The sequence below is a fragment of the Bubalus bubalis genome, chromosome 20 (genome assembly GCF_019923935.1).
Source record: "Bubalus bubalis isolate 160015118507 breed Murrah chromosome 20, NDDB_SH_1, whole genome shotgun sequence".
Classification (NCBI taxonomy): Eukaryota; Metazoa; Chordata; class Mammalia; order Artiodactyla; family Bovidae; genus Bubalus; species Bubalus bubalis.
Genome location: NC_059176.1, coordinates 13,275,671 through 13,301,472, shown reverse-complemented (window position 1 = coordinate 13,301,472; position 25,802 = coordinate 13,275,671). Strand labels below are relative to the sequence as shown.

Sequence of the window (25,802 nt, the reverse complement as noted above, 5' to 3'; positions counted from 1 at the left end):
AGGCACAGAGGACCAAAGGAAGAGCTGGTTGGAGAATGAAGAGAAAAACTAAAAGCACACACTGTTAAGATCTTAAGTTAAGGATGTGACTATTGTAAGAAGGGTATATTCAGAGTGTCCAATTGTGTTGAGATGCATCTACATGTCACTGGTGGCCTTGACAGTGAAGATGAATGGGAACTTGGGGTGGCACTGAAGTGATGGTGAGAACGGGCTCCACCTAACAGAGGCAAGTATTCTTTATCTTTTTCACATTGTAACCAAGCCATGTTCATTTATTCATTCCATAAATACTTCATTTATTAAGCACCTAATGTGCTGGGCACTGTGTTCGGAGCTGTGGATAAGACAGCAGGTCCTTGAAGTCCTCACTGGCCAGGAGGAGACAGATACTCTCATCCATTTCACGAAACCAAGTGATGGAAGTGCTATATTGGCGATGCACGCCAGGGGCTTTGGAACAAGCTGGACCAACTCTATCAGGGAGGGGGAAGGGGCAGGCAAGAAAGGTTCCAGAAAGCAAGGAAGCGGATTGAGGTTTGCACTGGTATGGCTGTCATGGGGGTTGCCCACTGCAGAGTGCAGAGCTCAGCCTGGCAGGGGAGGAAGGGCACTTCTGGCCCCTCCCATGATGCTGGGGCATGTGACTAGCTTTAGCCAATGAGTGATGAGTAGTGGTGTGCAGAGCCCAGAGTCCTCGACTGCCAGCTGAAGATCCTCTAGAGGGCTTTCTACCCTCTGGCATGATAAGCATTGGTCTTTGAGATTGTGGCTGCTCCCAAGTACCCAAGTAACTGCCCTCAACACACACACCTCTTTATAGATAAGAAACGTAGGGGAGTAAAAACTATTTTCCATCCACCTGTCTTAGGTTCATGGGCCCTTGTAAATTAGACCAACAAAAGACAAACTAACAAGAGGGAAAAAAACGAGCTTATTAACATGTGCATCATGCATATGCATGGGATTACCCGCTAATGAGTAATTCAAAGGGGTGGTAAGAACTTGGGCTTACATAACATTTTAATGTACATTTCATATACACAATGGAATATAAAGTAACTTCATATACACAATAGAATATTACTCAGCCATTAAAAAGAATGAAAGAATGCTATCTGCAGCAACATGGTTGGACCTAGAGAATGTCATACTGAGTGAAGTAAGTCAGAGAAGGAAAAATATGACATCCTTTAAATGCGGAATCTAAAAGGAAATGATACAGATGAGCATATTTATGAAACAGAAACAGATTTATATTGCCAGGGGGAAAGAATAGGGGTAAGGGATAGTCAGGGATGTACACACTGCTGTGTTTTACATGGATAACTAACAAGGTCCTACTGTGTAGCTCAGGGAACTCTGCCCAGTGTTACGCAGCAACCTGGAGGGGAGGAGAGTTTGGGGGAGAATGGATACATGTATATGTATGGCTGAGACCCTTTGCCGTCCACTTGAAACTCTCATGACATTGTTAATCAGCTGTACTCCAATTTAAAATAAAAAGTTATAAGAGGTACATTTTCAGAGAAGTGAGAAGACAAAGGAAAAAGACTTTGTTTCTAGGGGTGGCAAATTTGTGGGAAGGCAAATGTAAGGGCTTCCCTGGTGGTTCAGTGGTAAAGAATCTGCCTGCCAGTGCAGGAGATGCAGATTTGATCCCTGGGTTGGGACAATCTCCTGGAGTAGGAAATGGCAACCCACTCCAGTATTCTTGCCTGGGAAATCCCATGGACAGAGGAGCCTGGCAGATTATAGTCCATGGGCTTACAAAGACCTGGACACGACTTAGTGACTAAACAATAACAACAGCAACAAAAATATAAGGGGAGATCAATGGTGGATAAGGGTGAATTTTAGCAAAGTTTGTAGCTAGATTCCTCTGGTGCTGTCCCTGGGTTGATAAGAATCTAGAGTAAGGAGGGGGCACATCTCTACAAATTTATTTCCTACATTTAGGCAAATAGGGGAAAGGCAAGTAGAGGAAGCTTTTTTTGTATTTGCTTCTTCTTATTTAGCTTCAGCTCAAAATAATCCTTATGCCAAAGTGGCATGTTTTGGGGTCAAATATTCTGCTACCCTGAAGCAAACTTTTGTTGTTTTACCATATGTTATGGTTATCAGGGCATAACCTAGCCCAGTGGCTCTCAAAATATGGTTTCTGGACTAGCTGCATCAGCTTCACCTGGGAACTTGTTAGAAATACAAATTCTCAAGCCCCACCCCAGACTTCAGTTCAGTTCAGTGGCTCAGTTATGTCTGACTCTGCGACCCCATGGACTGCAGCACACCAGGTTTCCCTGTCCATCATCAACTCCCGGAACTTGCTCAAACTCATGTCCATCGAGTCAGTAATGCCATCCAACCATCTCATCCTCTGTCGCCCCCTTCTCCTCCTGCCTTCAATCTTTCCCAGCATCAGAGTTCTTTTCCAATGAGTCAGTTCTTCACATCAGGTGGCCAAAGTATGGAGTTTCAGCTTCAGGATCAGTCCTTCCAGTGAATATTCAGGATAGATTTCCTTTAGGATGGACTGGTTGGATCTCCTTGCAGTCCAAGGGACTCTCAAGAGTCTTCTCCAACACCACAGTTCAAAAGCATCAATTCTTTGGCGTTCAGCTTTCTTTATAGTCCAACTCTCACATCCATACATGACTTACTGAAGCTGAAACCCTGGGGTGGGGCTCAGCAGTTGGATTCTGAAGCATGAAAACTGCTGTCCTAGGAGTTGCCAACTGATACTGCCATCTGGAAGACAGAGCAGGAGGAGTTACAATTCACAGAGAAAGTCATTCTGGTAAACTTGCAAAAACGAAGAAGAATTAAATGGTGGGGCTCTTCATATCATAGGAATGAATTTTTAAAAAAAAAAAATATTTTACGTATCTCCACCAACTGAGCCTTCCTATCAAAATGGTGAAAACTGGTCACGTGGACGGTCTCCTGCTGTGTCACATGACAGAAAACACTCTTGCAGAGGGAATACTCGGAATGCACCGTCACTGAAGCCAGAACTAGGCTAACGAAGACAAACCCAGAAATGCACTTTCCATTTGTCTCCATGGCCCTGCTTAGAGAATGCTCCTGGATGCTTTGAATTGAAAAGAACATAAGACCCAATTCTCTCTTCTGCAGGGTGAGTCATTGGAACTGCAGCAAAGGCTATTTGGTAATGGGCAGTATTTAAATGAAGCAAAAAGTACAGTTTCAAACGAATTGCTTTTTAAACTGTCAAATAAAAGGAATCCATTTGTGCATATGAAATTATTCCAAGGGTTCTATTAACTGAGAGCAGGTGAAAGATGTCAAAGAAACGTTCTATTAAAGAGCAGGTTAAATGTTTAAAGACAGACACCTGATGACTCCTTTGGCCTGTTTTCTATTCAGAAATGTCTATTTTCGCCAGCCCTACATGAGCTCCATGCACAACAGTTTTAAGAGAATATTGCATGCTCAGTGTCTAAGTCATGTCCAACTCTTTGCGACTCTGTGGACTATAGCCCGCCAGCCTCCTCTGTCCATGGGATTTTCCAGGCAAGAATACTGGAGTGAGTTGCCATTTTCTGCTTTAGGGGATCTTCCCAACCCAGGGATTGAACCCAAGACTCCTGCATTGGCAGGTGGACTCTTTATCACTGAACTACCTGGGTATCCTAGTAATAAGATTCCATTTTTAAAGCTTCAATAAGTTTTTTTTAATTGAAACATAGTTGATTTACAATGTGGTATTAGTTTCAGCTGTACAGCAAAATGATTCAATTATATGTATATATGTGTGTGTGTTTTCAGATTCTTTTCCCTTATGGGTTATTACAATATATTGAGTATATCTTCCTGTGCTATGCAATAGGTCCTTACTGGTTATCTATCTTACACACAGTAGTGTGTATATGTTTATCCCAAACTCCTAATTTGCCCTCCCCACGCCCCACCCCCCAACACTTTTTCCTTTAGTAACCATAATTTTATTTTCTATGTCTTCAGGTCTAATTCTATTTTCTAATACAAATGAGTAAGCTCACTTGTATTATTTTTTAGATTCTACAATAAGTGATATATAATATTTGTCTTTGGTGTATTTCACTTAGTAATCTGTAGGCCCATCCATGTTGCTGCAAATGACATTATTTCATTCTTTTTAATGGCTAAGTAATACTCCATTGTGCAAATATACCACATCTTCTTTACACACTCATTTGTCAATGGGCATTTAGGTGGCTTCCATGTCTTGGCTATTGTATTATAAATGTGCTGCAATAAATCCTGAGGTGTATGTATAATATGCCATTTTGTTCATTAGAGTTGCCTTAACCAATGTGATCTGAATGCTGTCTTGTGGGTGGGATGAAAGCATATTATCACTTTAACTCTTTTTCACTTGGCAAAAATAGGATGTCACCAGCTCTTTGCTAGCTTTCCAAATGCCACATTTAACACTGTTTTATGGTTTTTTATTTGCTATTGCTAAATAGCAATCTTTGTATAGCCTGGTCATTAAGGAAATTCTTCAAACATATGAAAAGTGGTTTTTTTTGGTCCCCAGCAGGGATGCTTGGTAGAGGTCACGCATATAGAGGGAGGTCCTCAATGGTAAGGCTGCTCTACAGACAAAACAGAGCCCTGAGCTGTTCTATACAAGGCCTACCTGGCTGTTTCCATCTCATTTACTCTAGGGGTTTCCACTGCAATTAGTCTTGTGTTCATGCCTTCAGTATCCGTGGGTACTGAAAAGGGACTACGGAAAATAATTAGTGAAACTTCTCCCTCCCCTGGCCTTCCAGGTATCTCACTTGTGTCACTGTGCCAGGCCAAAACAAGCAATGCTTAGTCTGAGAGGAACTGAGCAGATGGTGTCCCACTAGAATCAGGGGGACAGATTTGAAAGGGTCGCGCTTCTGACACTTGAATGTACACACAAACCTCTTAGGGGGTCTGGTTAAAAATTCACATTCTCAGTAGTCTGGGCTGGAACCCTAGAGCCTGAATTTCTTGCAAGCTCCCAGGCAATGCTTATGCTGCTGTGGACCACATTTTGAGTAATAATAAAATAACACACATTCTGCAAAAACAGTGACTTTTGCAACTGACTCTGTTAAACCAGCATTTATCTAAGGGTCTGGCTCCCCTTTGATTTGGGGTTCCTTGAAAGCAGGAACTGGATAGTACACATATTTTGGTTGTTTTGTTCTCTGACTGGCACTTGGCGCTGATCCCGCAACTCGGTGGGTGTGTATTTATTTAATTAAACAGACCTGGCCTTGTTCCAAAAAGGATTTTACATGGACTTAACCCCTAGCACGCTCTAACTAGGTGCTCCATGGCCAGGGGAAGAAGTCATTCCCAGGGGTTGAGGCCCTCTCGCTCAAGGTCCCCACCACCTGCTTGCACCTGGATTACAACTCAGCGGCTGCTCTTCTGAAATTCTGCCTCCTGCCCCATTTTTAAAGCGGTTTACAGTAGAGGGCCGATCAGAGAGAAGAAGGAAAAACAAAACCAAACCCAGAAAGCCCCGTGAAGCTGTACGGCTCCAGAACATCAAAAGCTCAACTCTCCGCGGCGGGGCGGCAGAACTCTCGGGTTTCTCTCCAACGGGTCTCCTGCGTTTTGCAGGTCAGCGTTGCGCCCCCGCCGCCGGCTCCCCCGCCCTCCCCGAGAGCCCTGCAGGAGCTGGTCCCCGCGGGCGCGGGCGCTTGTTGGTTTGGTGCAAACGTGTTTGTTATCTCAGCTCGAGCAATTAATCTTCTCCTGCATCTCCCGCCCCGCGGGGGTGTAGGGGCCTCGGGTCGCCTCAGGGGTCGTGCAGAGCCCGGACTAGAGCGACCGCTCTACGGAAACCCTAGTTTCCAGAGTCCCTGCGGTGCCATAACCTGTTCCTTTCTGCAGCAGCCCCGCAGGGTTAGAGAAGGGCTAGTTTCGGCTCCGTCGGGGCGGGGGGAGAGAAAAAGGGAGAAGGAGGGAGACTGTGTGGGTCAGTAGTTGAGCCTCGCCGGGGAAGGGAGGAGCGCACCGGCGAGTGCGCCCTAGGGGAGGAGTACACGTGCTGGGGAGGAGGGGCAGGAGGGGAGGAGAAGGGAGGCGAGAGCTGCAGGCGGGAGGCGCCACGGCCTCGCAGACGCAGGCGCCGGTAGCCGGAGACAAAGTTCCCGGGGAGAGCTCAACCCCGGAGGGCCGACGTCTAGGCGGCTCGCGGCGAGGGTCGCAGGTCCCGCGCGTCCAGTCTGCCTCCCGACTTGAGCGCACTGGGCCGGCCCGGCTCGGCTCGCCGGGAAGCAAGGGAGCATCGCTGGCCGGCGACCGCCGCCAAACTTGGAGGGGGAGGATGCTACGAGTGGGAGCGGCGGCGCGGCGCGCGGGGGCGCACTGAGTGCTCCCACGGGCGCCCCGGGGCACTGCTCCCAGGGCTGCGGCCGGGCGAGGGCGCCGAGGCTGAGCAGGCAGGTAGCGGCACCAGCGCCGGTACTGCGCCAGCCCTGCGATCCAGGGCCGCCAGCGCCACCGTACCGGCGTCGCCTCCTTGCCACCGAGCCATGGTGCGCGGAGCGCGCACACCGCGCGCGGGACTCTGAGCTCCGGCCGCGCCGCGCGCCCCCCACCTCCTCTCCCTGCTTCCCTGCCGAGCTTGCCCGCGGGCCATGAACCTTTGGCCTGGAGCCCCTGGCCTCTGAGCCTCGAGTCGCCCGCTCCAGTCCACGCCGCTCGGCCCCAGATAGCACTCCGGCCGCTGGGGCTCCCCATCCTCTGACAGAGGCGGCATCCAGGCGCTGCGGAATGGCGCTCCGCGGGCCCCCCGGGCCGCGCAAAGTTCGCAGGAGGCGAGAGATGCTGCCGCAGCAAGTTGGCTTCGTGTGCGCGATTTTGGCCCTGGTGTGCTGTGCGTCTGGCCTCTTTGGCAGCTGGGGTAGGTAATGGTGCGGGCCTGCCCGGGGAGTTGGGGGGTTTGGGCTGGAAAATCGCGGGGCAGTTCTGAGAGGTGTTCCCTCTCTTCCCAGCCAGGTTAGCTCCAAGGGTTCATCCAGTCCCCTCCCCATCAGGCAGGTAGAGCGCACCCAGGAGGGCTGATGGCTACGCTCTGAGCGCTGGTGCCTGTTCCCCTGAGCTGCGCGCGGCCGCTGGGGGCTCAGAACGCGGCTGCAGGTCTGTGTTACTAAGGCGAAAGCATGAACCACTGGCCCCTCCGGCGCCAGAGTTCTGTCCCTGGGGGTGCCCAGGGAGTGTGGGGAGCGCAGCGGCGAGGTCCATGTATGGATTCTCTTGGCCTGGGGCGGAGGAGACTGAATGGACCTCCTTCCAATTTTGCAGAGCACGGAAGATTGCTTTCCTCGTCCCTCGAAAACCCAGGTTTTGAGGCTGGGAACTGAGTCTCAGCTCTCGCCCCCGCCCCTGCCGAAGGGGCGCCCGGGGTGTCCTGACGCGTCCTCTCCAAACCCTAAAAATGGTGGGGCAGTCTGTCCCCTGGGGAGGTTGCCGCTGTGTTTCAAATCACTTTTCAACTCCTCTTAATCCCCGCGGAATTAGAGTGTTGGTGTCTGGAACCACTATCCACACGCCTTGCATCCGAGAAGAGACAAGGAAATTTGGGAGTTGCTTAGGATATGCACATTTAAGATGGAGAGAAAAAGAAACTTACAGAAAATATTAGGGATGGAGTAGGGGATGTGAGCCCAGGCGGGACCTTCAGAGACATTCAGAGTGGCTAACGTTCCCATTGTATGGGTGCTGGGGACCTTTTAGTGTTGTTTTTAATATTCTATTTTAATTTTTAATGTTCTCTGGCAACTTTATTTCAACTTTTCAATTGAAGTATAGTTGATAATGTGTTAGTTTCAGGTGTACAGCGAAGTGATTCGGTTATACATATATGTGCATATGTATATATGTGTGTATTTTCAAACATTTAAGAAAACGAAAGAAATGCTGTGATTTAACAATCAGGATATGGGGAATAAAGCAGATGGTACCTTCTTGAGCAGTTAGGGACAATTTAGAGAGGCTCATATTGATTGATAAAAATCAGGTGGCGCTTCATTAAACTTTATACAGCCTTTCAAAACTCAAACTTTGTGATTTGAGGATGAAAGATTAAACAAAACTTGCCCTTTCCTAAAGAAATCCAGAAAGGTTTTTTGAACACCATAGTACCTGGTGCTTTGCAATTGGGCAAGTTGATGTGTTTTCTCCCTCAATTACACACTAGAAATAACAAAATACCTAGAGGCTCTTAGATGTCAGCATTATAGAAGAGGTATTATTACCCAGCTGAAGCAGTGTGCACCTCAGGAGAGGTAAATGAATACTTTAAAGGTCTTAAAGTGAGAATTATTTTTTATTTGCTGGATCAGGAAGGCCTTTAGGAGTTCAGCTGCACTTGGTCATCAGCATCCACTCCAGTGATCTTCCTGGTTACTCAGTATGGCCCTCGGACCATCAGAATCGGTGTCACCTGGGAGCTTGTTAGTGTAGAATTCCAGGTCCTGGCTCAGACCTACTGAACCAGAATGTGCATTGTAACAAGGTTCCCAGGTGATTTGTACGCACATTCAAGGGTGCGAAGTCCTGGGCCAGACCCCATCACCTTTCTGCACCTGTTTGCTGACTTTATCCTTCAGGGCTGGGATACCTGAGCATGTTTGAACTTAAAGAACTTAATGGTCACCTGTCTAAACCCTGTATTGCACTTGTGAGGGGCTGAGACCGAAGCAATCTTGGCCAAGGTCAGAGCGCATGCTGACCTATCTGGGACTAGAAACAATGAACTAGATCTAGGAAACAGATTACTGTAGGTGAGCAGGTGATACTGTGCTTTCAGTAATGGTATCACTCCCTGCAGATGGCTTTAAATAGTCAAACAGGGCTGTTGCTGACAGAGCTAGATATATGCTGTACGGCCATTGTAAGAATGTAGGTGCCATGTTGATCTCATGGTGTCTGTGACTTATTTTCCAATCCAGGGCACAGAACAGCTTCTGTGAGCAAATATGTTCTCCCAGACACATGGAGAAATAGAAGGCTGATGGCACCAGTGAATGGGACTGAGGCAGCTAAGAATTGCACAGATCCTGGTAAGAGATTCTTCCCAACGCATTTGACTTGGCCTCAAGATGGTATGGATGTAGACAGTCGTCACCAGAGCTGAGAAAAGATGGTTTTGTGACCCTGAATGGGAAAGGGTAGCAATAAGGAGTTGAAGCTAACATATAGACATTAATCAGTTGTGCTGCTAAGCAACTCACGTTCTTTATCCAACAACTGAAAAGGTCACATTGGAGAGTTTTCGATTTTCAGTTTTTGTCCTCACAGTGCTACTGAAGGGTCAGTGTTCTGCCTGCACCCCCCATTTTGTTTGTCTGGATGTCTTCGTTTTCTTTCCCTTTTGCTCGCTGAGTCCATCTGATGGAACTCCAGGGGCAGCACACCCAGCTGCTCTGGGAGAGGACACTTTGGGATGACCCACCAGGTCATACCACCCAGGGTCGCTGCAGGGGTGGGACACACTCGGGCCCCTTCTCTGGGAGAGGAATTCCAGGTATCATTACAACCTGAGAGATGGTTCTCCTCGCCCTGGGAGGTGGTTTGATGTTCCTCTTCAGACTTCTCCAGGGGGTCAGAGGCTGTAGGGACCCAGTCTTGTCTGTTCTTCTTGCCAGACACAGGCTTTGCTTAAATGGGTAGAGATTTCTTCCCAGGAGCTGTACTGGCCAACTAATGGAAGCTCAGATAGGCCAGTCCTAGGTTTTAGCTTCAGCTCCCAAACTTGGGGCTCCTTGTGCAAAGGACTCAGTGGGATGATGCATTTGAAAGCTCTTTGGGAACCATGAAGTTTTATCTTCTTATTTTAAAAAATTGAAGTACAGTTCATTTCTAATGTTGTGTTTGAAGTGTACAGCAAAGTGATTCAGTTATACGTAAATGTCTATTCTCTTTCAGATTCTTTTCCATTTAGGTTATTACAGAGTGTTGAGTACAGTCCCCCATACTATAGAGCGTGGGTTTATACTATAAACCTTGCTGTTTATCTATTTTACGTACAGTAGTGTGTATATGTTAGTCCCAGGCACCTAATTTACCCCCATCTCTGTGGTAACTGAAAGTTGCTTTCTATGTCTGTGAGTCTATGTCTGTTTTATAAATAAGTTCATTTGTATCATTTTTTAAGTGTCCACATATAAGTGATATATTTGTCTTTCTTGCTTGATATGATCATCCCTAGGTCCATCCATGTTGCTGCAAATGGCATTATTTCACTCTTTTTTTTTTTTTTTTATAGCCCAGCAATATTCCCTTGTGTGTGTGTCTTCTTTATCCATTCATCTGTTGATAACATTTAGGCTGCTTCTGTGTCTTGGTTGTTGTAAATAGCTCTGCTATGAACACTGGGGAACATGGAGTGCATATCTTTTCAAATTATGGTTTTCTCTGGATATATGCCCAGGAGTGGGAGTGCAGGATCACGTGGTAACTCTGTGTTTAGTTTTTTAAGGAACCTCCATACTGTTCTCCATGGTGGTTTCACCAATTTACATTCCCACCGAGGGTGTAGGAGGGTTCCTTTTTCTCCACGCTCTATGGAGGTTTTATTTTAGATGGATACCACTCAGCTTTTCCACCAAGTTGCCAAGCAAGTCAGTCTTTTTAGATGTCTGTTTTCTTACCTGTAAAATGGGAAGAGTAGAACTTTGCCTCCTACTCTAGGGTTGTTAGAAGAACCGGGTGAGGCTCTGCATGGGGCTGTGTGAAAAAGGAATCAGAAACCCGGGCCAAAGGAACAGGTTAGGAGGCAGTCTTCCTGTGGCTTACTCTCATGGGAGTGCCAGCAACGCAGTGCTGCGCTCAGTTGCTCAGTTGTATCCAACACTTTGCGACCCCATGGACTGTAGCCACCAGGCTCCTCTGTCCATGGGATTCTCCAGGCAAGAATACTGGAGTGGGTTGCCATTTCCTTCTCCAGGGGATCTTCCGCACCCAGCGACTGAACCCGCATCTCTTGTGTCTCCTGCATTGGCAGGCAGATTCTTTACCACTAGTGCCACCTGGGAAGCCCTTGTTTTCATAGGCAAGTCTTATCCACATTTTACAGGCGGGTAAATACCTAGGGAAGAGACAGGAGTCGCTCAAAGTCATGAAACTTTTAAGTGGGGAAGCTGGTCCCGGAACCTAGGCCTGTGGGTCTGAAATGTTTGGTTAGTTCCATGCACCAAGGAAGGCCAGGGCCTTCCCTCAAAGCCTGTTTTCAACACCATCAACTTCCCTTCCCTCAAAATGCTGTCTGAGGAGTCCATCTGGGACACAGAGGTTTAGGTAAATCTCTAAATTGTTCACCCTCTGCTTGATGGGGATGGGGTGGGTGACCTCGCAGAGAAGCCGCTGGGATTCCCTTTGAACTCCCTTCTGTCCTGGTGACCCAGTGGGCAGTGGTGCTGTCCTGCATTTCACCTCCCTCAGCACATTCTTCCAGCAGCAGGAAGTGGCTGACACATGTGTGGGACTAACCCGTGAACATGTGTACAGCCAGGAACTGTGGATGGGCCCATCCTCTCATTCCAGTCTCCTGAGATGCTAAAATCAGCACCATCCATGTGGGGAACGCTTTTTCACCCTGGGTAAAGAGGGGGAGTGCGTTCTGGACTGATTTCTAGCTCACCAGGCTCTCATCCCGGACTGGCTGTGTCTTCCTCCTGTAGCTTCTGTCACGTGTAGTCTGGGCACATTGGCTTAGTCAGGACCCCATTTCTTAGGTTAGAGTCTCCTATGCCCTACTGTTGCTCCTATCTCTTCAGTGTACTGTCTGATCAAAAATTATTCCACTAACTATGGAGCAGTCAGCCCTATTTGGCAGGAATGCCTGGTTTTGTCCCCCTTCAAAGACGGAAGCAGGGAAACTGGCAAAATGTTTAGCAACAAGTCACTTGGATTGGGCTTCCCAGGTGGCACAAGTGGGAAAGAACCCGCCTGCCAATGCAGGAGACACGAGAGACACGGGTTTGATCCCTGGGTCGGGAAGACCCCCTGGAGAAGGAAAGGACAACCGACTCCAGTATTCTTGCCTGGAGAATCCCATGGACAGAGGAGCCTGGTGGGCTACAGTCCGCGGGGTTCCAAAGAGTTCGCTTTGTATCAGCTGTTTCTGGGATAGTGTCCTGCACGATAGAAAGGACTCGGTAAATATTGGTCAGGTGATGGAATGAAAGTGCCCTTTCCAACAGTAAACACCTCAGTGTTTTTGCAAAGGTGAGGAACACGAGGCTCAGAAGTTTAGTGACTCCCCAGGAACTCTTGGCTGGCATGAGCATCCTGGGGTCACCTGGCTCTGATTGCATGCCCTCCCTATTGCACTTGCCCCTGCTCTCTGCCCAGGCCAGATGGGGCCGAAGCCTGAGTTCCCTTCCAGCCTCTTCATCCGAGGACCATGAGAATATCTAGCCCCCTTTCCATTTCACAAATGGGCACTTAGTGGAGGCAGAAGCAAATATAAGAGGCAGCCCTTGTCATCAAGCAGATCATAATCCAGCAGAGAAGACAGAGTCCCAACCCAGGGGACTCAGGGACACGGGAGGACTGCAGAGGTCCTCCGGGCAGCAGCCTCACAGGACCACATCAGGGGCTTGGAGAATGAAGGATGAGTCCGAGGCAGTTCTGCAGAGTCTGGGGGTCTAGATGAAGCAGGCCTCTGCTGCAGTGACAGAAAACCTCCCCAAACTGGGTTTAGCAAAAAAGGGGATTTATTGGCTGAGATCAAAGGTGAACTGTGATGCTCACTTTCTGCCTCTGAGCTCGGATATCATCCAGTGTGCAGTGACCACAGCTCTGGCTTTAGGTCCTCCCAGACCCCAAAATGCTGGACAGAGTGCTGCTGCCTGAGGTGTTTCTGCAGAAGCCCCGAGGTTCTGGTGGGTTGGTGTGACTTGAGTCACGTGACTTCCTTAAGCCAGCTGCTTGGCCAGGGGAGTGTTGGGCCTGGACCTGCTTAGAGTTAGGTCACAGGCTCTGAGTCTGGAGGGATGGGACTGAAGCTTCCTCCTCCAACACCTGAACTCCCCTTGGGAGCCAGCAGGGGTAGGCATTTTCAGGAGGTGGCTTTGTAACAGTCCTGTTCTGGGGTGCTGTGATGAAGGTAGACCAGAGCTCCCTACCAGTTAGTGTCGGGGTTGTGGAGGGGAGTGGTGACAAGGTGGCATTTGATGGCTGCCTTCTTTTCTACACAGTTATAGAAGCTGCCGGTAAAGAATCACAAGTTTCTTGCATCCTCTGAGAATCCACCGTGCATCCCTCTCCACCAGCTAGACTGCCCCCTTTGTGCTCTATCAGATGGGGTCTTTTAGGGATGTGGTCTCCCCATGTAGTCTCTCCACATGTTTCTTCATGTGGAGCTTGCAGAAGGGCCTGCTGTGTCAGTTCCCAGACCAGAAGCATTGCCCACAGTAGGTGCTCAGCAATCATTAGTTCATGTTTTCATAAGAACCTCCAGGAAGGAAACATGTCTTATTTTTATTCTCCCCTCAGAGTGCAACCTGTGTGCCTGTCAGCTTTGTGTCCTAAAAACACAAATGGGACCCTGCTCTTGTCATCCCTTAAGACTTGAGGTGGAAAGTGGGCTCTTTTCTCAGCCTGGGGTCATCTCTTCAGATCTCGGTGGTGGTTCTATCTTGTTATTTGTGCTTCAGTGTAATTCCCGCGTGCCCCCCTCCCCTCCCCCCAGCCCCCGCTGACCTCATCACGTTATCCCATGCTGTTTTTATGACATAAGTCTCTGCTGTCTAAAATAATTTAGTTATTTCTCATCTGTCTCCCCTTGAGGGCTACCTAGCTCACTGCTCTATGTCCAGAAGAGTGATTCTAAACCCTGGCCGCACGTTCAGATCACTGAGCACTTTATTTCTGGTTGTACTGAGTCTTCACTGATGCACGTGGGCTTTCTTTAGCTGTGGAGAGCAGGGACTACTCCGCGTTGTGGTGCCCGGGCCTCTCTCGTTGTGGGGCTCTAGGGCACACGGGCTCACTAGTTGAGGTACATGGGCTTAGAGACTCCAAGGCATGTGGAATCTTCCCGTACCAGGTATCAAACCTGTGTTGCTTACATTGATATGTGGATTCTTATCCATTGTGCCACCAGGGAAGTCCCCACTGAGCACTTTTGAAATGCCCGGGCCCCACCCTGGAGTGTCTGATTGCCTTTCTCTGGGGTACAGCCCAGAACTCAGGACTTGTTCAGACGTCTCCAGCTTATTCCAAGTTGAAGCCAGAGTTGATGCACTTGCTGGGCTGCAGTCTGGCTGCTCAGTGAGGTTGGCATCACCTGGGATTGTTAGGGATGCAGAGTTTCAGGCCCACCCCAGACCTACTGCAGGGTCAGAGTCTGCATCCTAACAGAATCCCGCAGGGGGCTCCCATGCCCACTGAAGGCCAAGCCGCACTGGGTTAGGACACTGTCTGCCACTTTGTAGACTTTCAGTAAGTATCTGAATGTTAAATGAAGCCTCAGACTTGGTCTGACATAGTGATTTTCCTGAAACACAGTTTGGTTTCTTTTTAAATGTAGGGAAGCTAAAAAAAAAAAAAACACAAAAATAGCAAAAAACAAACAAACAAACAAAAACAAAACAAGCTTCGTTTTGACCACTGAAGTCTATGGAAAAGTCATTTATTTTTCTTCCCCCAGAGGCACTGGGTCCTCCCTACAAAATGCATGAAATAGGAATGAAGGACAGGACACTGAATCCTGTGGGAACTGCCTTAATTTGGGCTGACAGACAAAGCATTAGAGGCTGGGTGGCTTAAAGAGCAGACATTTATTTTTGCAAACTTTTTGTTGGAGGATATATTATGCTGGTTTCTGCCATATATCAACATGAATCAGCCATAGGTATACATATGTCCTCTCCCTCTTGAAGCTCTCTCTCATCTCCCACATCATTGCACCCTTCTAGGTTGTCACAGAGCTCTGGGTTGAGCTCCCTGTGTCCTACAGCAAATTCCCACTGGCTATGTACTTTACATATGGTGATGTACATGTTTCCATGCTACTCTCAATTCGTCCCGCCTTCTCCTTCCCAACCGTGTCCACAAATCTATTCTCTATGTCTGCATCTCCATTACTACCCTGCAAGTAGGTTTATCAGCAATATCTTTCTAGATTCCATATGCATGCATTAATATATGATATTTGTTCTTTCTCTTTCAAGAGAAGATGTTTATTTCTCAGCTCTGGAGGCTGGGAAGTCCAAGATCAAGGTGTTGGCTAGTTCCATTCCTAGCTTGCAGATGGCTTTCTTCTTACTGTGTGTCCATATGGTGGAGAGAGAACTGGAGGTCTGGTCTCCTTTCCCTTTATTTGAAGGGCACTAATCCTCTCAGGCAGACTCCACCCTCATGACCTCAAATAAATCTAATCATTTCCCAAAGGCTGCACCTCCAAACACCATCACATTCGGGGGTTAGGGATTCAACATAAGAGTTTCAGGGAGACACAAACCTTCAGTCTGCATCAGGACCCAAAGGGTTTCCACACATCTCTCTGTGGTGACAGCTGGAGTGTTTGAAGACAGTTGAGGGTGGGACCTGTGATTCTGGGAGGTTCTGAGAGCTACAGATGCCTGAGCCTGGCACTGACCTGTGAGATCCAGTGATGGACACATTCTGTGACTGACTTTTGGAGCTTCTGGGGACCACATAACTCCTCCACCCCCAATCTTCCAAGATGGGTTCCTTTGTGTGATTGCCAGCTCCCACTGGTCTTTTCTGATCACTCAACCCAAAGTAGCCTTCTATGTCACTGATTCTCTTGGTTGAGCTTTTAACAGGCTCTATATCTATTGTTAAATTGTTTGCCTCTCTCAACTAGGATATAAAAGACAAGGCTCATTTGCTCTTTAAAACCATAATAGGTACTTCAGTGTTTCCTTTTGTAAAATGATGGTGGTAAGGGGGTGATAATTGCATTCATTTCATAGGGTTGTTAGAATTAAATGAGTTAATACCCATCAAGCATTTATACACACATGTTCACACATCAGCTTCCATTTTCATGATTATTTTTTTAATCTGCTTATCCCAGAGATGACACAGTGCCTGTGTATTATAGGGGCTGGAAAACTATCTGTCAATTGAATTTTATGAGGATAAGTTAAGAAGTAAACATCTTACCACACACTGTTTGTTTTCTCTTCTGGAAATACATTTACGTTTCTTATTTGTTTTTAACCTTTTGGAGGTTTGGGATGCTGGAGGATGGTGTACCTTGCAGAACTTGCCTCTGAATAGAGAAACTGGTTTTCATCTCTTGGCATTTGGGCAGCGTTTTATCCTTTGGCTTCTCAGCTGGGGTGGGAATGCCTTCCCCCATTCTTACACTGCCTTTTCCCACACATTTGAGACGGAATCAGTGGCCCTGCCTCTGCCGTGTCACTCCTGTTCATTTGGGCTTCCTACATCCTGTGCCTTGTGCTTGAAAAGGGAGAGAGGAGCTTGGTTCCCCCCATTGATGCTGGAGGAATTTTCTTCATCATGTTTGATATTCCTGCTTTTCACATATGTCTTTTGAAAGGGCTCATGGTGCTGTGTCTTTGCTTGGGTGGCCATAACAAAAATATCATAGGTTGGGTGGCTTAAACAACAGAGATGTATTTTCTCACAATTCTGGAGGCTGGAAGTCCAAGATCAGGATACCAGCATGGTCAGGCTCCTGTGAGAACGTGCTTCCTGGCCTATGTGTATCCTCACGTGGCAGGAGAGAGCGAGTGAGAACAACTCTGCTGGCTCTTCCTGTGAGGCCACTAATCCCATCAGGTCCAAAGCCATCCTTCATGACTTGTGCCACCCACGTGACCTCCCAGAGGCCCCATCTCTAACACCATTACCTTGGAGGGGGGCGGTTAGTGCTTCAGCAAAGGAATTTTGTGGGGACACCTTCAGTCCATATGGAGTAGGAAATGACAACCCACTCCAGTATTCTTGCCGAAAATTCCATGGACAAAGGCACCTGGCAGGCTGCAGTTCATGCGGTCACAAAAAAGTCAGTCATGACTGAGCATGCATGCATTCAGCCCATCAGAGTGTCCACAGAGGGCAGGCCGGGGGGGAAGAGAGGGCAAACAGGTTCTTGAGAGGTATGTGAAGATGAAGGGAGGCTCTAGATTTTCAGGAAAGCAGAGGTATTGGATCACATTCTAGGTGAAGGATCTTTTGCAGTCAGCCTGGCTCTGATCTACTTTCCCTTTCTGTTCCAGGTCAGGGCTACATGTATAGACCAAGGAGAGAGGAGAGGGGGTGGGTGGGGGGGTGTGATGTCCTGCACACAGGAGCTGGTATTGAGCCGGGATAGGAGGACATGTGATCACGGAGGAGGAACCCACTGCTGTGGGTCCCTGTAGGCACCCCCAGTGTGCGGAGCAGAGGTGCAGAAAGCACGAGAAGGCAAGAGTAGGAGGAGGGGACCCAGAGCTGCAAAAAGTACATCAGGCCGCGTGGGTGTGGAGGTGAGGTGGTACCGGAGACGAGATGAAGTGTCTGGATTCTGAACGAACGTCTGTTCGGAGGCTGCTCCAGCAGGCTTGGGAAACAAGTCACACATCCCAAGTTTGAAAGTTGTTATGTAAAAGCAAATGCTGCTTTGGAAAAGCAAGAATTGAACTTATCCCTGTGGGCAGGGAGATCACGGTTCAGTTTCTGCCCCAGGCGGCAGAGCGGGCGGTCCAGCCTGGGCAGGGGCTTTCCTGCAAAGGGCAACCTCCAGAGGAGCCAGGTGGCTTCTTGGGGCCGTTGTCACCATCTGCCTTGGCACAGAGATAGGCTGGCACAGCCACAGGTGGAGGCCAAGGAAGAGAGCAGCCTGTCATCGGGGCGATCACTCTGGGCTTTTTCACGTGGTGAAGTGGATATGTTAATACAGCGGATCAAGTGGTTTAGGAGCCAAAGTCTGGGTTCTAATACTGGCTCTGCCAAGATCCTGCTTGGCCCTCGGGGTTGGTCTCTCCCCTTCTACTCCCCCTCCTTCCCCCACACCCCTGTCCCTCTCTCACAGCCCCCACCCTCCAAAGCGAGATTACATAGGATACGTGCAAAGCCTTCCAGCAGCCAGACAGTGGTCCTGTCCAGAGAGCGCCAGCTCTTTCCTTCTCGGACATGGCAGCTTGTGGTGGGGAAGGCAGACGTGTGGGTTTGAGTCCCACCTCACCCATACTGCCCAGCCACGTGACCCTCAGCGAGTTATATAATCTCTCTAAGCTTCAGGTTTTCTCTTTTGTAAAATGAGGATAGTAGCATTTCCTACCTGCCTCGTAGGGCTGCTGCAAGCCTTAAATCCCATGATGGATGATTGAAGTATCTCAGGGTAGCTGGCACACGATGTCTGTGGCCATCATTATAATCACGGCTAATACCAGCGTACTGGGGGCAGGAGCTATTCCATGTGCCTTCTGGGTATTAACTTACTTACTCCTCATAAAAACCCTCTGGGTCAGTGTTATCAGTGTCTTCATTTTGAAGATAAGGAAAAGGCGACTCAGAGAGGTTAAGTGACCAGTTCAAGGTCACCCAGCCAGCAAGAAGAGCCAGCTATGTGTGTGTGCTAGAGAGAATCCACAGAACTTTGTTTTAGAGTTGTTTTAGGTTTTTAGAAAATTCAAGAAGAAAATAGAGTTCCTCTATTATTCCTCTTTTTCCCAGCTTCCCCGTTAATACTTGGCGTTGCTGCGGTACATCTGTTGCAGTCGATGAGCCAATATTCGTCCATTATTGTTAACCACAACCGTAGTTTACATCAGGATTCACCCTTGGTGTTGTGCACTCTCTGAGTTGTGATATAGACCTCTAATGACATTGTATCCACCCGAACAATATCCTGCAGAATGCGTTCACTGCCCTACACCTCCTCTGTGGGGCCAAGCATTTTAATTTGGATGGCCTGAATTGTGTGCCTACATCCTTATCCATAATTATGAATAAACCGGGTGGAAAAAAGATAATTTAGAGATGAGGACTTGCATTGCAATTCCAGCCTCCATCACTGACTGGGTACCCCCCCCCAAAAGGAACAGAGAATGCCTGCCCATTGCAACAGCAAACATCTGTGTGGGCCTCTCTTCTTGGTATGCTTCTAATACCAATTTGTTTGCAATCAAAAGTTCTTTTTTTTTTTCTTTTTGCCTTATCCAAACTATGGGGGCCATCTGCTAGCAATCTCGCCTCCTTGCTGGGCCATCTGCTCCCCCCGTTGACTTCCAGATTCTCCGCTCCTGACGCCATGCGGGCCTCCCGCAATCCAGAGCGCCCACTCGGCTTCCTCTTGAACTCTGAGGAACGTTCCTCCTTGAGTTAAAAATGGAAATCATTAAGCATTGCCATGTGTTGCCTTGGGTGGAAGAGATCTAGCCGTTCAACTCAATAGCAAAGTCAAATGCTTGAAAAGGGTTTTTTTTTTAAAAAAAAAAAACAAAACATTGTCCATTATGAAGAGGCCATTGGAGCATAGCATTTGACGAAAAAAGAAGAAAAATAAATGTGCCGGAATAATTTACAGTTTCTTCTGAAAGGGCAGTGCATGTCCCCTTTGGGAAAGGAATAGGAAGGTCACTATGTGGCCGAGAAGCAGAGGAGCTCGCTGCCCGGTGGCTTGTCCCCTTGCACATGGGAAGGTGCCCCCAGATTCTGAGTCCATGGCAACCTTTGCTAATTCAGCACAGGAGGGGGCTGCAGCTCTCGGTCTCAAGACATTGCCTGAGGACCTAATGGCAATGTGTATTTCTCAACTGTCTACAAAGCCTGAGATGTACTAGGCTGTGAACTGGGGGTGGAGTGGGGTGGGGGGGATCTAGTCTCTGCTGTCAGGGAATAGGCTTTGCACGGAGGAGTCGGGGGCTTAAATAACAGAGTCGCCTATGGCAAATACCTCTGGAGGAATGAGTATGGTGGATCAGGGCAAGGGTCCCCTCCTTGGAGAAGGTGAAGCCTGATTGGGCCCTGGAAGGGTAGGAGGTGGTGGTTGAAGGGTGTTCTGAAGTGGAGGGCTTGGTCCATAGGAAGTTCAGTTCAGTCCAGTCCATTCTGAAGGAGATCAGCCCTGGGATTTCTTTGGAAGGAATGATGCTAAAGCTGAAACTCTAGTACTTTGGCCATAGGAAAGTGCTGCACGAGAAATCACAGCTTTATCTCCTACCTGAGCAATGCTCACTAGCAACCACTGCCTTATGCTCATTGGCTGCCCATGGGGAGAGAGAAAACAAACACCTCCTAAGATTACCATGCACAATAGTTAAGTAATTAGGCTTTGGGGATTTAGCAGGGAGTCAGTGCTCAACCAGGGCTAGGCTGAATCAGATTACTTTGATTTTTTTTTTAAAGCAGAAGGAGGTAGGGTTGGGCGATATGCTGGGGCTGCTCAGGATGAAGTTGGCAAATGGTTTCACGTTGCCCCCACCCCAAGTCACAATTCAGGCAGTTCACCCCAGTTCACAGGTTGTGCTGGGCCCAGAGCAGATGGTAAGCTAATAGAAATATTTGCTAGTCTTTCCGCACTAGCCTGGGAGCTTCTTGAGGGCACGGCTGTGTCCCCTGCATCCTTGGCTCTAGAACTGAGGCTGGAGTCGGGTATGAACTCAGTTTGCAGCCAATAGTGGTTGGACAACAGAGGTCCCCGTTCTGCCTGGCAGGGAGCTGCAGCCCACGAAAGCAACTCCTGTCTCCCCCGCTGTCCCCACTTGCCTGTTGATGCTTTGGGACAGATCAGGACACCCAGCCAAGAGGAATTAAGAGTTAAGAGCTCAGGGGTTAAGAACATGGACTCTGGAGTCAATGTGCCTGGTTTCCAATCCTGCCTCTGACCTTGCTACTTACCTGACCTTGAACTAATTACTTTATCTCCTAACGTCACAGAAGGGGCAGGGTTTGTTTTGTTCACTGATATAGCCCAAACTCTAGAATAGCACTGTATGTGTCTGTATGTGTGTGCATGTAGAAGCCCATACAGCACCTTCCTCATGGAGTTGCATGTTAGTCTACATAACGTACTTATAGGACAGCTTGGCACAGAGCAAATACTGAGCAGATTTTTGCTGCTGAGATTACCTCCAAAAGATAACTCAAATTGAACATAATTTTACAGGATGAATTTTTTAGAAACAAAGGAATGAGGGTGAATTTTGTAAAGGCAGCACTTGCTTCATTTCGAGTAGAAAGGTTAAGAAATCGATATCTGGACCTATGTGTACTGTTGGCCTTTTGCATGGTTGATGCTGAGATGGCCCGGACCATGCAGGCTGCAGGAGGCTCTGTGTGTTCCACATCTGGTCCCTTCTGTTGGTGAAGAGGGACTTAATGAGTGCGATCTGGAATTTGGAGATCAGAGTCTGCATTCTGGCCCGGATACAACCTGCGCAAGTGAGTCATTTTGGCTATTACAGCCTTAGTTTTCTGCCTGTGAAATGGGCATCATGATGACGCTGTTTATCCTAAGGCTTTTAAGGATCAAGTGCCAGGTGCTATATAAGTATTATTAGTACTGTTTGCATAACTATGTTGTTGTTTAGTCCCTAAGGCATAGCCTACTCTTTTGTGACCCCATGAACTGTGGTCCATCAGGCTCCTCTGTCCATGGAATTTCCCAGGCAGGAATACTGGAGTGGGTTGCTGTTTCCTTCTCCAGGAGATCTTCCTGACCCAGAGATCGAACCAGTCTCTCCTGCTTGGCAGGTGGATTCTTTATCACTGAGCCACCAGGGAAGCCCTTTGCATAACTATAATAGATGCTTAACCTTTTGAAGAACATTCCTTCATTGTGAAATGGAGAAAATCAGTTATTTGGGCCTTTTCAGAACTGACTCATTAAACCACAAGTAGGATTTGGTGCAAGTGCTGCACATGGCCCGTATGCAGGAAAGGCTCCCTTCGTGGAATGTCTGGCTAGGAAAAAAAAGATGCAGGAGGTCTTTAGAACATCTTTCCAAATACCAGCTTTTATGACCCGCCTCATTGGTTTATCTCATTTCACTTTATAAATGTCTGACTGTTGATTCCATTATTCATGCCTAGTTCAGGGACTAGCCTTTTAGCTGGGTCAATCCCATACCAGCTGATTCAACTCTGTACTTAAGATTTATGAAAGATTTAAGATTTATTAAAATAATCACATGGATGAAAAAATTACTTAGAAGGCCTCCTGAGGGCAGTTTCTCTGAGCTCAGGTAGGAAACCATCTTTGAGTTTAGTACTTGGCGGCCAGATGAGTGTAGATCGAATAACACTATCTCCTAGGCCTGTGGGAAAGTGAAAACTGACCTAGATGTGATCCTGCCTCCAGGGAGCTCTCATTCCAGTTGACAGGCTCAAAATACAAAATTGAGTGTAATACAAGTAGGAATATGAAGTGTTCCAATCCTGGGGATTAGAACCCAAGAAGGACAGGTAGGTCGTAAATATCAGGATCCAAGAGCATCCTGTCAAAAGGGGGCCCTGAAGATGGGCCTACACATTCCCTTGCTGAGCCTTGTAGCAATCCTAGGAAGATAGGTGGTAGGTGGGTATTATATTCAGTTTACAAAAGATATGAGGGAGGCACAGAGAGCTTAAATAGTTGGCCAAAGTTCTCCTAACCTGGAATTGGCAGAGCGGGGACTGGAACTCAGGCCACCTGGCCCCAAAGCTTGTATTCTTTGGGGAAGATGATGAAGGGTCCCCTGGGTGAGGGACAGTTAGTTCTCGGGGTAAGCTTGGAGCACAGCGTGTGTGGGCGGGTGTGGGAGGCTAGTCATCATGTAACAAGCATGTTGGACCAAGAGACTCAAACATCAGAAGGCCTTTGTCCCCTACCCTGTAAGCAGTGAGGGCCACGGATGGTTTCTGAGCAGCTCTGTGTTTTAGGAAGATGACTTTGCTGGCACCATGGGGGATAACTTTAAAGTACTAACTTTAAGGTAATAAAGTGAACATTCTTAGCATCATGCCTAGAAAAAAAGTGAAGACAGGGAGAACAGTTATGAGCTATTGCAAAGAAATTTAGGCAAAAGTGGTCGTCTTGTGCCAGATGTGGAGGACTAGATGAAGAAAGGCATCTTCTGCAGGTCTCAGCAGATGTTGGAGGTAGGAGCTGTCATTTCTGACCACAGATCCAGATAAAGGGCCTGGACAAACCACCATTTTCCAAGATGGAGGCCTGGGAAGCACCCCTTTGTTCTTTAGACTTGGACCCCTCTGTAGGGACCCTCGCCCAGAACCTTGTATTGAGCACAATGGCTGGTTTCTGTCCTCTATTTTGTGTTCTGAACTCATTGGCTCTCCGTATGTGAGGCCCTCGGTCAGTGCTGAGGGTAGGAAGAGAAGGCCCTGTTCTCGGTGAGCCCACAGGTGTGATTGCGATGTGTGACCTGGAATGACGCTCTAATGCCCGGCGTGGCTGGAAGACATCATGCAGCATTGAGATGTGCTTTGACGCAAGTAGTGTTTGCTGGACAGATGGGAGCGTGCAACATTCCTGGTGCTGGGTACAGTGGTTGCAGAAATAGGGTGGTAAGAGAGGACCCGGCTGGATCAGGGGCAAGAGTGGCCCTTTTCAACTGGCTTTGCTCAGGTGGGCATGATGGGCCCTGTGGCTGCATCGTGCCAAGCCTGAAGGGCACTGCTCCTCCATCTGGCTCGTGCAGGGTGAAGGATGCAGTTCTTGGTCTCGGGGCGCACAGCCAACTGGTGAGGGAGCGTGGGTCACCTCAATCCTCGTTCTCCTTCTGCACTCTGCCCCCCGTGTTGGGACACCTGGGTTATGACGCTTTCTGTATCAGCTGGGCTTAAGCCCCATGGGATTTTGCAGAGGCTTCAGTTGCAGAGGCTTTTGCTGTAAGTGACACATAGGCATTTAAACAAAACCAGATTTAGCAGAGAGAGAATTCTGTGGCCCTTATTCTGGGTGATAGCCAACACTCAGAGCCCCACAGAGTCCCACTTCTGTAGCTCTTTGCCCACTCTGAGTATGCAGAGGGGCAGCTGAGTGCCTGTCCTGGAAGGATTTGTGTCATCGCGAGGGCCCCTGGCAGAGTGCCAGCGCTCCAGCCTCCCTTTGTGGGCTGGTGGCCTCTGGGTCCTACCTTATTTGGAGGTGAACATCAGGACAAGGACCATTCACGTGCCACATGAAATGCCTTCTGTGCTGAATGGGCTGCCTCAGAGTGGCTGATGACCTTGCCTGACCCTCCCGTCCCCCACGGTGTGGAGGAGCATTGGGTGGGGACTCCCGGGATGCAGGACTTTGCCTTTACAGGACTTGGATGAGAGCCAGAGATGGGAGTCCTGAAGTTGAAAGTCTGGTCTGCAGTCTGGAGAAGCCCATTACCAGAAAGAAGTGGAACCTCTCTGGAGACCTGGAGGAGTGTCGATAGAGGTGATTAATGGAGTAGATAGAATGACTTAGAAGCAGAGATTAGAGCAGCTAAGTCACTCTGGTTTATTAAGCCTCTGTCAAAGCAGACTGTGTTGAGAGGAGGCACTTGACATGGTTTGGCAGTGATTTCACCTGGTTGCAGGAGGCTGTACCTGGGGAATCCTCAGACCAGGAGGGGAAGAGCCTCTTAAAGGAAACCTTGGCTCATCAAACAGCCTCCCCAGGAAAATGGAAGCCCCATCACCTGGGCTCTTTAAATTAGATGGGGCAGTGTGCTGGAGGGTTTATAAAGGAACTGGTAGCAGAATGAACTGGCTGTGCTGTTCCATCTTTTCTCTAATTTCTGAGTAATTCTTCTACGGGCCTCAGAGGGGGCAAACCCTTGAAAGAATTGCTTTGAAACTTCTTTGGTCACTTAAAAACCTTGCTTGTTTTTCCTTCACTGGCAAAAATCCCAATGTAGCGTGGTGTGACAAGTATCTAAATGACTTGAGGGCTTTGGGTGGCCCGTATGCATTCGGAGGAAGAAAGGAAGAAGTGGAAGGGATTGGTATCTAATTTGTAGACCACAGGCACTGGGCAGGCATTGCTGCTGCTTCCACAGCCTCTGAGCTCCAAGCTCACGGTGAATATTTAAACGCACACAATGGAGTCAGAAGGGCCCCGAGAGATCACGGCGGTGCACGTGTTAGAGCACAGAGCCGTGAGTCTCCATCGTTAATGTGCTCACGGTCACCTGGGGACTTGGTTAAAATGCAGACGCAGGAGGTCTGGGGGATGCCTGAGGCTCTGCATTCCTAACAAGCTCAGGGGAGATATCAGCACTGCTGCTTTGGAGTACAGTAAGTCTCCTACCTACGAAACTTCATGTTTCAAATGTTCAAAGATGCAAACGTGCGTTCCATAAACATCAGGCATTGAGGGATGGAATGGGGAGGGAGGAGGGAGAGGGGTTCGGGATGGGGAACACATGTATACCTGTGGCGGATTCATTTTGATATTTGGCAAAACTAATACAGTTATGTAAAGTCTAAAAATAAAATAAAATTAAAAAAAAAAGCAAAACAAAAAAACAAACATCAGGCATGAGTGACATTGCAGCTTGCCCTCCGTCTCCTATTGCTGATGATCCTTCAGCTCTACCATCTTCCACCTCCTCTCCCTCCTGCCATCAGAACCTCTTCCTGCCTGTTCATTCGATGCCAGCCCCTGTATGCCAGCTGTTGTACTCATGTACTTTTCGAGGTACTGTGCTTTAAGATTAAAAATGCTTTCTTTATTTTTTTGTGGTTGTTTATTTTAATGTGTTTGTGTGAAAGGCATAAACCTATTCCAGCACAGTACTATATAGCCAATCGTGTTAGTTGGGAACCTAGGCTAATTTTGTTGGACTTAAAAACACATTGGATTTACAAACGTGCTCTTCGATAGAACTTGTTCAAATGTA

At 48.1% G+C, this 25,802-nt stretch overlaps 1 protein-coding gene and 1 long non-coding RNA gene across 4 annotated transcripts in view; one reads left to right on the top strand and one right to left on the bottom strand.

Annotated features, from left to right (window-relative positions):
* Positions 1 to 5,349: 5,349 nt before the first annotated feature.
* Positions 5,350 to 25,802, top strand: part of SLC24A4 (solute carrier family 24 member 4) — a 188,267-nt gene continuing 167,814 nt past the window's right edge. Inside the window, exons 1-2 of one of the 3 annotated variants that reach the window (XM_044932850.1) lie at positions 5,350 to 5,610; positions 8,949 to 9,059. In XM_044932850.1, coding sequence (XP_044788785.1) covers positions 9,011 to 9,059 — 49 coding nt within the window. In that variant the 5' untranslated portion in view covers positions 5,350 to 5,610; positions 8,949 to 9,010. Of the gene's footprint in view, positions 5,611 to 6,090; positions 6,899 to 8,948; positions 9,060 to 25,802 lie in introns of those variants that run through there. The other 2 variants (XM_006071249.3, XM_006071250.3) reach the window with 2 other exon arrangements.
* On the bottom strand, positions 23,488 to 24,580 carry LOC123330729. Its single transcript, XR_006546818.1, has 2 exons — positions 24,063 to 24,580; positions 23,488 to 23,812 (listed from the first exon to the last, which is right to left on the bottom strand). It is a non-coding gene; the product is annotated as an uncharacterized LOC123330729 (long non-coding RNA).